This window comes from Hyla sarda, chromosome 8 (assembly GCF_029499605.1).
Source record: "Hyla sarda isolate aHylSar1 chromosome 8, aHylSar1.hap1, whole genome shotgun sequence".
Classification (NCBI taxonomy): domain Eukaryota; kingdom Metazoa; phylum Chordata; class Amphibia; order Anura; family Hylidae; genus Hyla; species Hyla sarda.
The window spans coordinates 191,322,355-191,334,572 of record NC_079196.1 but is presented as its reverse complement, the minus strand read 5'-3'; the positions used below and the strand labels follow the sequence as shown (position 1 = coordinate 191,334,572).

General features: G+C 44.6%; 1 protein-coding gene across 1 annotated transcript in view; it reads right to left on the bottom strand.

Annotated features, from left to right (window-relative positions):
• Window positions 1-10,746: 10,746 nt before the first annotated feature.
• GET4 (guided entry of tail-anchored proteins factor 4) overlaps window positions 10,747-12,218 on the bottom strand; it is a 28,116-nt gene continuing 26,644 nt past the window's right edge. The window contains exon 9 of the mRNA XM_056534652.1: window positions 10,747-11,581. Within this exon, the coding sequence (XP_056390627.1) occupies window positions 11,490-11,581 (92 nt within the window). The 3' untranslated portion in view covers window positions 10,747-11,489. The remainder of the gene's footprint in view (window positions 11,582-12,218) is intronic.

Here is a 12,218-nt window from a genome sequence, read left to right as displayed (position 1 = left end):
CCCCCTATCAAGAGAGCAGGATATGACGGGGGGGAGAGAAGCTGTGCTCCGGGGTATGTAGGTTTATGTGATTTGGTGAGAGTGAGGCTATGTTCACACTCAAGTAGAATCTCCGTGCGGACATTGTGCAAACTGCGGGCTGACCGGCGCTAGGACCGCACAGGAATGCGCCGTCTCATAGATGACTGTGCATTCCGTGTGGACTCCGCACAAAGAATGAACATGTTCATGGAGAATGGAATTTCCGTGCCGGAAACATCTGGAATGGAAATTCCGCCGTGTGCACAGAGCAGCAGAATGTTGTTGAATTCAACGGGACTCTGCTGCATTTCCGTACGGACATTCCAAGCGGAATTCTCACGAAAATTCTGACATGTGAACATGGCCTGAGAGTCCTGCTAACCCCGCCCACACACATTGATTGACAGCTTTCCTTTTGTTAGTGTGTGTAGAGTCTAGACAAAAGGCTGGGGGGGATTTATCAAAACCTGTACAGAGGGAAAACATGCCCAGTTGCCCATAGCAACCAATCAGATCTCCGGCAGTGGCGGCGTCCGGAACTCGGAAGCTTGGAGCTTCCGCGTTTGTGATGTCACGCCATGCCACGCCCCCTCCATGCATGATCTCCAGCGCGGCACCCCAGTCATCCATGCACAAATCGAACTCTGCTTCGTGTCGGATGAATGGCGACTACAGCCGCCACACACCCCTCCATTCATGTCTATGGGAGGAGGCGTGACGGCTACGTAGTAGCCGTCACGCCTCCTCCCATAGACATGAATGGAGGGGGGTGTAGCGGCTGTAGTCGCCATTCATCCTGCACAGAGCGGCGTTCGCTCCATGCACGGATGACTGGGGTGCCCAGCTGGAGATCCCTGCGATCAGACATCTTATCCCCCTATCCTTTGGATAGGGGATAAGATATTTTTTGGCAGAGTACCCCTTTAATACCATCTTAGTCAGATTGGAAAACATTATGGGGGAGATTGACCAAAACCTTGTCCAGAGGAAAAGTTGCTGAGTTGCCCATAGCAACCAATCAGATTGCTTCTTTCATTTTTAAAAAGGCCTGTGAAAAATGAAAGAAGCGATCTGATTGGTTGCTATGGGCAACTCAGCAACTTTTCCTCAGGACAAGGTTTAGTTTTGATAAATCTCCCCCTATGTGTGTGCGGGGTTAACAGGACTCCGAAATCCTGCTGTAAATCATATAAACCTATATATCACAGAGCTCAGCTTCTCTCAGATAGGGCTGCATAAACCCTCTGACAGGTTTGCTTTAATTATTCAGCATATATTAGCATATTAACCACATAAAATATATATATATATATATCACACCTGTACATCTAACAACTAGTCATAGCAGATTCCAAGAAGCCATCTTGATTTTCATATTTAATAATGTTGTATCATGTTTGGCCTTTAGATTACAGGGAGGGGTCGAGCACAGTGCAAAATCTAGAACAGTCATTCTTTACCATACCTGGTATTAGAGATGAGCGAACTTACAGTAAATTCGATTCGTCACGAACTTCTCGGCTCAGCGGTTGCTGCCTTTTCCTGCATAAATTAGTTCAGCTTTCCGGTGCTCCGGTGGGCTGGAAAAGGTGGATACAGTCCTAGGAAAGAGTCTCCTAGGACTGTATCCACCTTTTCCAGCCCACGGGAGCACCTGAAAGCTGAACTAATTTATGAAGGATAAGTCATCAACTGCCGAGCCGAGAAGTTTGTGACGAATCGAATTTACTGTAAGTTCGCTCATCTCTACCTGGTACCAGACGGTCCAATCCTCAGACACGTTTGCACTTTTTCCTGCACTTGGGTATACGCCTTGGCTCTTTAAAAAAGGAGAGGCTCAAATTAGGTGTAGCCTAGTATAAAGGGGTACTCCGGCGCTATGACATCTTCTCCCCTATCCAAAGGATAGGGGATAAGATGCCTGATCGCGGGGGTCCCGCCGCTGGGGTCCCCTGTGATCTTTCACGCAGCACCCCGTTACCATCAGCTGTCACGCCCCCTCCCATAGGCTTGCATTGAGGGGGGGGGGGGAGCCGTGACGTCACAATACTCCGGCCCCATGATCGCCAGTCATCAAACCCGGAGCGAACATGCTCCGGGGGCTGATGGTAACGGGGTGCTGCATTAAAGATCACTGGGGTCCTCAGCGGGGATAAGATGTCTTAGCGACAGAATACCCCTTTAAAGGCATGTCCACCTTTGCAACCAATATTTTTTATTATTGCCAAAATGCACTTAAAAAAGGGGCAAATACTATGTAATAAAAACATTCTAAGGGTACATTTACACATATATAATTTGCAGTGAATCCATAAGTGAAAATTTCACTTGTGGATTTGCTGCAGACCCATTAAAGGGGTATTCTGCTGCTCAGCGTTTGGAACAAACTGTTCCAAACGCCGGAGATGGGAACTTGTGACGTCATCACCCCGCCCCCTCAATGCAAGTCTAAAGGAGGGGACGTAACAGCCTTCACACCCCATCCCATAGACTTGCATGGGGGGGGGTGATGATGTCACAAGCTCCCAGCACCGGCTCCAGCATTCGGAACAGTTTGTTCCAAACACTGAGCAGCGGAGTACCCCTTTAAAGTCAGTTTGTGAACATAATCTAAGGCCGGGTTCGACCGGCCAAAAATGAGTGGAAAAATGCCTACATTTTCATGATCCAGCGAGCGCTTAGACCGCTCGGAAATGTGGTCTGTCCTTTCTGCAGACACCGGAATCTGGATTTCCAATGAAATGCTGCAGCAGAATGTCCGTCCAGAATATTCTGAGGCAATTCTGTGAGTGTGTGTATGCAGCTCCTATGCACACCTGTGGGGCTCCATAGTTACAGACTACAAACAGACTGAAGAGTGATGCTGCTGTCATGTCCTGACATCTGACCCCCCCTTTACTTGCTCTAGGTAAGCATGAGTTAGAAGAGAAAAGAGCAAAACATGAATGATCACATCACAGGCTCCTGTATCAGATGAAGCTTCTGTTCCCCAACCTGTGAGGATCCAGCTGTAGCCAAACTACAACTCCCATTATGCCCGGACAACTTGCAGCTGGAAAGGTGTTGGTTGGGGAACACCGATCTGATGTGATGGCCTCCTGGCTCTTCCCTGGGAAAATATAGAGGAAGAGAAGGATCAGGCATGTTAGATTTCAACTGCCTTATCTTCTTGGGAAGATAAACCCCAGCAGTGGAGTCGATTAGAATTAGAAAAAGAGAGCTAATTTCTTCCATAAACACTGCCACCCCTGTCCTCAGGTTGCATGTGGTATTGCAGCTTAGGCCTCGTTCACGGACTCCGCTATTTGGAATTTCGTCGGCAATCCGGCCAGAAGGACGGGAAGTTAGCGGGGGAAAAAAAATTGTGCAAGCTCTATTTTTTTCTTTGCTAAAATCCTGTAAAATTACCAGGTCACAGACAGATTCCATGCATGTGAATGGGGGCCGTTGGGACCCGGTGTTGTGCCATATTTTGTGTTTCGCCGTGGAATGTGTCAAAAAGACTGGAATGCGGACTAAGACAGCTCCGAAGCGCTGCGGCTGCAATGTTATTCACGCTGCGGCTGTAATGTCATTGATTCCTCGCTATGGGGACCGTGCGCCCGTGGGGGGGATCTGTATGAGATGTCAGCTTATGACATCCGCGGGCGCACGGTCCCCATAGCAGGGAATCCATAACATTACAGCCGCAGCGTTTTGGCTATCACTCCAGGAGACATCCTCTAGCTGTGGTAGCCGAACTCACACTGAAGGGAACGGTGTTTGAGACAGCATATTTGTGGTCACGTGACACGCGCACCCCCCTCCCCAGGAATCAGTGATAGGGGGCGGGTGTCAGCCAATGGAGCTGTGTTAGTCCAGTACTGAAAAGTGCGGAGTGAAGTGCTGAACACATTTCAAGGTAAAACACAAAATATGGCAAGACACCGGCAGTAGCCATTTGCATCCGACCCGTTTTAGGGTCTGAGCGGCTCAAAAAAAGTTTTTTTTTTAAAAAGAGCCGATTGGACCCTTAATGGGATGGATGCAAACGGCCGTGTGAACCTAGCCTTAGTTCCATTGAAGTGAATGGAGCCGAGTTGTAATACTACACACAACCTAAAGGACAGGGGTGGTGCTGTTTTTAAAAGAAAAATGCCTGGACCATCACCTATTAAAAACGGGCATGCTCAGCCATCTGTAGGAGGAGATTGGGGAGGTAGCTTTCGGCTGAATGTATGGCCAGCTATCGTTGGTTTTCCTACACGTTTGCATAGGAGCTGTGTACATATTCCCCATTCTGGATTTCTAGTCTGCATCCAGTATATGTCACAGCTGCAATGGGTATTTCGATGTTTTGTACAGCGCTGCAGATTATGCTGGCACTATACAAACTAACAATAACCACCACTAATGCGGTTATTATTTACTATGACCAATCATTTCTACACAGTAAAAGGAATAAGTCACTGGACATCCTCAAGGGGAAGAGGAGTTTGCCCCATAGAGGAAGGTGTCCTCCAGCTGTTGCATCACTACATGTCCCAGCACGGCCTGACAGCCAGGTTGTAGTTTTGCAACACCTGGAGAGCCACAGGTTGGGGAAAGCTGCTCGAGAAAAACCAAGGTGGTCAAGTATTGTGCTACATCTAGTACAGTGTTTTCCAACCAGTGTGCCTCCAGCTGTTGAAAAACTACAACTCCCAGCATGGCCGGACAGCCAGAGGCTGTCCGGGCATGCTGGGAGTTGTAGTTTTGCAACAGCTGGAGGCACACTGGTTGGAAAACACTTATCTAATATCATACATAGGCACGTTTGAGGTGTAGTCTGGTTTCTATGCAGAGATTTTTCCCTACTGAACTTAATGGAAACGTGAAAAAAGCTCAACAGAGTATACAACAGATTTAGAACACAGACGTGTACCATAAAAAAAACTGATGTTTTCAGACATTGATACACATTAGAAAAGGAGCTTAGCAACTCATTTTTGTGTCAAATAGAATATATATATATATATATTTTATTATATATATATATATATATATATATATATATATATAAAATAAAAAATAATAATAAAATATATATTTATATATATATATATATATATTTACATATAAATATATATATATAAAAAATAATAAAAAATATATGTAAATATATATATATATTTTTTTAATACATATATATGTGTATATATATATAAAAATAATAAAATATATATTTATATATATATATTTACATATAAATATAAAAAATAATAAAAATATATATATGTAAATATATATATTTTTTTTATGTAAAAAATTTTAATATAATATTTATATTTACAAAAAAAAAATATATATATATATATACATATATATGTCCAAAAAATATATTTAAAAAAATACATACATATTAGAGATGAGCGAACTTACAGTAAATTCGATTCGTCACGAACTTCTCCGCTCGGCAGTTGATGACTTTTCCTGCATAAATTAGTTCAGCTTTCCGGTGCTCCGGTGGGCTGGAAAAGGTGGATACAGTCCTAGGAGACTCTTTCCTAGGACTGTATCCACCTTTTCCAGCCCACGGGAGCACCGGAAAGCTGAACTAATTTATGCAGGATAAGACATCAACTGCCGAGCGGAGAAGTTCGTGACGAATCGAATTTACCGTAAGTTCGCTCATCTCTAATACATATATATATATATATATATATATATATATATATATATACGACAAAGTGGAAGAAGCAATGGCAGCAGGTTTATTATGATGTGCGTTGCGCTCTATGTATCATGTAGCCTCGGTCATTTTTGGCTCAATTTGAACAACTTCCTTCCTCTATGTAAATTGTCCTCCTCCCCGCACCCCATAAATCTACCCACTGCGTGGACGCATTTTCCTTTCCAGATCCATTTAGTACAATAGACTTTGTATCATTCCATTATCCGGTACATGTGAACACACCCGAGCGGGTGAGCAGCACAGGGCATCTCCGGGCAGGAGAATGAACCACGTTGATGCTTTATTTTAAGGCTGTATTGTTGGTCTTGTATATAGCATGTTTATACCTTGGAATAGTTTTATTGCTCAATGACACATGATTGGGCTCCGTGTCTGTAAAATGATGGTTTATTCTGCTGTGGACATTTTGGTCGGTCACCAATAATGGTACTAAATGTAATTCTGATCAATAAATTATTACACTAAACCAATTAATTTGCTCCCTGCTGGTACAAATCGTGTGTATTATATTGGAAGAACTGCTTTTAGCAGAGGAGATGCCACATGGGCATTTATTGACTGGTAATAGATACCCCCTGAGATACCCCCTGAGATACATGGTCATAATAATTTTCACATGTTTTACAGCATTTTGGCTGTTTCTGCTGTGATTTCCTAAAACGGCTGTAAAGATGACACATATTTACCATGATGCACAATTGCGCTAAAATGGCATTTTTATTTTGTTATTGGGAAAACTACAGCAAGAACCACAGTGCGTATAACTGCTATATATCCTGATCCCATTGAGATTGGGGCAGCAGTACACAGATATGGGAAGGGAGGGGTCTCTAAGCGAGCAGGTGCAATTTAATAAGCGATGATGTCATCTTGTAGTTTACAGGAAGTCCTCTGACGCCTGACTTCCTTTTGACACATTAAAGGGGTGAAAACCTTTTTTCTTTTAAATCAACTGGTGGCAGAAAGTTAAACATATTTGTAAATTACTTCTATTAAAAAATCTTAATCCTTCCTGTACTTATTAGCTGCTGAATACTACAGAGGAAATTCTTTTCTTTTTGACATCACGAGCACACTTCTCTCTGCTGACGTTATAATAATAATAATGCTTTATTTATTATTGTCCTTAGTGGGATTTGAACCCAAGTCCCCAGCACTGCTAACCATTGAGCCACCATGCTGCCCTTAGCATACATCTGCTATGCATGGTTGCTAAAATGGACAGAGATGTCAGCAGAGAGCAGTGTGGTTGTGATGTCATCAAAAAGAAAGTGTTCCAAAAAGAAAGGAATTTCCTCTGTAGCATTCAGCAGCTAATAAGTACTGGAAGGATTAAGATTTTTTAATAGAAGTAAATAACATATGTTTAACTTTCTGCCACCAGTTGATTTAAAAGAAAAAAGGTTTTCACCGGAGTACCCCTTTAAGACAGTGGTCTCCAAACTGTGGCCCTCCAGATGTTGCAAAACTACAACTCCCAGCATGCCCTCCAGATGTTGCAAAACTACAACTCCCAGCATGCCCGGACAGCCAACGGCTGTCCGGGCATGCTGGGAGTTGTAGTTTTGCAACATCTGGAGGGCCACAGTTTGGAGACCACTGCATTAAACCATTTACAGTATCTCACATAAGTGAGCCCACCCCTCACTGTTTCGTAAACATTTTCTTCTATCTTTTCATGGGGGCAACACTAAAGAGTTAACACAGCCTGTATAACAGCATTTAATGTGTCCTCTCAAAATAACTCAACACACAGCCATTACTGTCTAAACCTTGGCAACAAAAGTGAGGACACCGCTACATGGAAATGCCCAAATTGGGCCCAAAGTATCAATATTTTGTATGACCACCATTATTTCCCAGCATTGCCTTAAAGGGGTACTCCACTGGTCAGCGAAAGGTATGAAATGTTCAGAATGCTGTTTTCGTGCTGCGGGGGTCGGCCATGCCCCTTGTGACATCACAGCCACGCCCCTTCAATGCAAGTCTATGGGAGGGGGCATGACAGCCATCATGCCCCCCCCTCCCAAAGACTTGCATTGAGGGGCGTGATGTCACAAGGGGCATGGCCGACCCCCGCAGCACGAAAACTTTGTTCAGAAAATTTACTTCCGAACGCCGGCCAGTGGAGTACCCCTTTAAGGCAGTGCTGGGAAATAATGGTGGTCACTAGAGATGAGCGAACTTACAGTAAATTCGATTAGTCACAAACTTCTCGGCTCGGCAGTTGATTACTTTTCCTGCATAAATTAGTTCAGCTTTCCGGTGGGCTGGAAAAGGTGGATACAGTCCTAGGAGACTCTTTCCTAGGGCTGTATCCATCTTTTCCAGCCCACCGGAGCACCTGAAAGCTGAACTAGTTTATGCAGGATAAGTCATCAACTGCCGAGCCGAGAAGTTCGTGACGAATCGAATTTACTGTAAGTTCGCTCATCTCTAGTGGTCACACAAAATATTGACACTTTGGGCCAAAGGCTGTCTGGGCATGCTGGGAGTTGTAGTTTTGCAACAGCTGGAGGCACCCCGGGTTGGGAAACATTTCAGTGATGGAACTTCATCCAGTGTGGTGCCAAACCCACGGCTGACACATCAGTTCAAACAGGTAAACACAAGGAGGGGAATTTACCAAACCATGTAGACTGCTTTTTTTTTCATCTAAATTCGTCTCATGAAAAGTCGCAGGGAGGCTGTGTGTGACATTCTCTGCGATATTTCATTTATAATGTTTACATGTCATTACCATGAAGTGTTCTTTGTGCAGATTTATCATGTGTGATTTTTTTTTAAATGGCGCACGGGACAGATTTAGAAGTTATCACAGGACAAGTCATCCCTGCCCTATAGAACTCTTAATATAGCTCTTTGCCCCAATTGTATTAAAGGAACCGGTCACCCTGTTATAGTGCAGGTGAACAGGAAACCGATATGCTGTTTCTGACTAAGTTACCTACTTTCAGTCCGGCGCGCTGTCCCTCTGAAGATAGACTTCTACCTTCGCTGAATTGCGCACTGGAGGCGGGCCCGCCGGGTGAATTAGAATATTCATGGTCGCTGGTCACGTGAGGACTCCGTAGGCACAAGCGCTCATGTGACCAGCGCCCGTGTGGGTGAACAGGATGACTGATTTCCTTTAGGGTCCGTGCGACATTTCATACAATTGCCGCACAGCCACCACTTCTCTGCGACATTTATCCAGAGTGAAGACAGTTCTGTGGCGATTCATCAAAGTCTGTGCTCTATTTGGCGCATGTCCCCCACTTTCTCCTGATGATGCTAAAATTACAATACTAAACACTCGTGGTCATTTAACAGTGTGTAATTATTGCGTCCTTATGGTGGGGAGATATTATCAGATCTACCCCACACTGTACATTCACATATATTTATTTTTTAAGATTACTTGATTAAAAGTTAAGTCTTAGTCACTCCTCTCCCCCCCCCCCCCCCCCTTTGACCCCCACTTTCTCCGCAACATTTGTGCTCTAGACAAGTTCACAACTCACACCTGTCTTCCTAAAAGGACCCTCAAGAACCTCTACATTACAGTGCCCCCCCCCCCCAACCTACGATGGCCCAGACATACAATCATTTCAACATACGATGGCCTCTCAGAGGTCATCGCATGTTATAGGCAGAATCAACATACGATTCTTTTGTATGTCGGGGCCATCGCATAAACGTCTATCCGGCAGCGCAGACTGCTTCAGCTGCCACTGGATAGCCATTTACGGTGCCCCGTGTGGTCCGGTGGGTGTCACTCACCTGTACCGGTCCTCTTCGGGATCCCCTGCATCGCCGGCGCTCTCCATCGTCGTCAATAGTCATCCAATAGGAGCGGCGTGCGCAGCGACGTGATGACGGCGATGAAGAGACTCAGCAGAGACGGTCCGGGGACGCAGCGACAGCGATGGAGGGAGACATCCAGGGCAGCGGTGAGCGGCGGGGACATGTGAGAATAACCTCCTATAGCAGTGGTCTCCAACCTGCGGACCACCAGATGTTGCAAAGCTACAACTCCCAGCATGGCCGGACAGCCGTTGGTTGTCCGGGCATGCTGGGAGTTCTATGTTTGCAACATCTGGAGGTCCGCAGGTTGGAGACCACTGTCCTATACTTTACATTGCACGGATCCCTCAACATACGATGGTTTCAACAAACGATGGTCCATTTGGAACGGATTACCATCGTATGTTGAGGGACCACTGTATTCTTCTATAGCAGCCTATGCTATGTCTGCAGCACTGAACATGATAGAGAGCTGACAGTCACCTTAAAACAAATAGGGGGAGATTTAGCAAAACCAGTCCAGAGGAAACGTTGACCAGTTGCCCCTAATTTTTCAGGTCTTTAAAAAAAAATAATAATAATTATTAAAGAAGCGATCTGATTGGTTGCTATGGGCAACGCAGCAACTTTTCCTCTGGACAGGTTTTGCTAAATCTCCCCCATAATGTTTTCCAATCTGACTAAAATGGTATTAAAGGGGGTACTCTGCCAAAAAACATCTTTTGCCCCATCCAAAAGGATAGGGGGGATAAGATGTCTGATCGTGGGGGATCTCCAGCACGGCACCCTAGTCATCCGTGCATGGAGCGAACGCCGCTCTGTGCAGGATGAATGGCGACTACAGCCGCTACACCCCCTCCATTCATGTCTAGTGAATAGTAGCCGTCACGCCTCCTCCCATAGACATGAATGGAAGGGGTGTGGCGGGTGTAGTCGCCATTCATCCGACACGAAGCAGAGTTCACTCCATGCACGGATGACTGGGGTGCTGCGCTGGAGATCCCCCGCGATCAGACATCTTATCCCCCTATCATTTGGATAGGGAATAAAATGTTTTTTGGTGGAGTTCCCCTTTAAAATGATAGTTTTAGTAAATCTGGGCCATTATGATTTCCTTCCGAAAACCTGAATAATTCAAAAGGATGAATACACTGAATTGCTAAACCTTATATGCATAAGAGAATAGCCACAGCTTAGACACAGAGAAGACGAGAATCGCCCACAGATCAGATACATTGTATGATTTATTCCATAGCACTGCATTTGCCTGTTTCACCGATACCCACCCTACTCTGCCTTTATAAATAAAAATTACAGTTTCGGTGCCAACGTGACATCCCAGTCTTGTACTGTAAGGAGGAAATGTACAAAATCACTGTAAATCGGTAATAAATATTGCATATTAAAAGAAAGTCCACCGTAATTAAATAAAGAGGTGTTTATAATGGCTGTGCCGCTAACAAACAAGACAATCACATGATTGGGGGGGGGGGGGGGGGGGGGGAAGGAAAGGGGGGGGGGGTCCAGTCCCAAATCTTGATCATCTGTGATAATTCTTGTTGTCATGGTAACACTTGGGGTTTGGCCGTGACGTTAAGCTATGGGAGGGGTGACAAGGAGGACGACACTGGGATGTGATAGGTTGATCTGCTTGGCTGTCACATTGTAAGAAAACCATGTGCTTGCTTGGCATTCATAGAAAGAATAAAAAATATATATATATTTCGCAGATCTGGGTACGTTTGCTGACATTCACTCTATTCACCATTCAGCTACCCCCCCCTGACATAATTTATTTAGAGCAAACACTTAATTCTTCCATCGTCGGGATAGGAGGACAGCCCAATACAGCTGCTCACAAAGGACTCCTTAGACACTCGGATCATGGAATGAAGTCTTTTGGGCTCCAGTTTTTTTTGTTTTTATTGTTCTAATTCATGCAGCTCCTGATCAAATATTTTTCTCTCGCTCAATCTAGCTCAATGGGACTGCTGTTATCCTGCCCATCTTCCACATCTTCATCCTCATCCCCGGCTCCCATTAGACTATTTAACAGGTTACCTTTAGAGAGGAAAAAAAACAAAAACACATTTTCATTTTTTTTGGGGGTGAAAAAAAAAGACGAAAAGTAACATGCTAATGTAGATGCAATGCTGCCTATTCATTTGGTTTAAAAGCTTTGTCCAGTGTAAAACTTTGCTTTACAGTATTGTCCCTAGACACTTAAAGCGTACCCGTCAGATCCAACAAAAAACTTTTTTTTTAAATATCACTCAGTACCTAATCCTGACCATGTACATCTAATTTTTATGTGTCTAGCACCTTCATTTATTTTTTTATTACACTTTTAATTTAGCTCACTAGTCTGAATTCCTCTCAAAGGGAGGGGGCGTGGCCTCACTGTGCAGGTCTCCGCCCCCTCCCTCAGTATTATGTCTGCTCACATCTCCCCTAGCATTAGCAAAACTACAACTCCCAGCTTGTCCTCACTGACAGTAGCGGGACACAAGCTGACAGTGGGAGGATTGTTCCTCTAGCTCTGAGCCCTGCGCTCACAGCTGTCAATCAAGGAAGTGTGTCCATGACATAGGTGATGACGCATGGACACAGCAGGACTAGTATGTGTAGGGAGGGCAGTTGTTTGACTGGCTTTTTCAGTATGAAATACTGATACATTTCTTAATGAAAGCAATTGCAA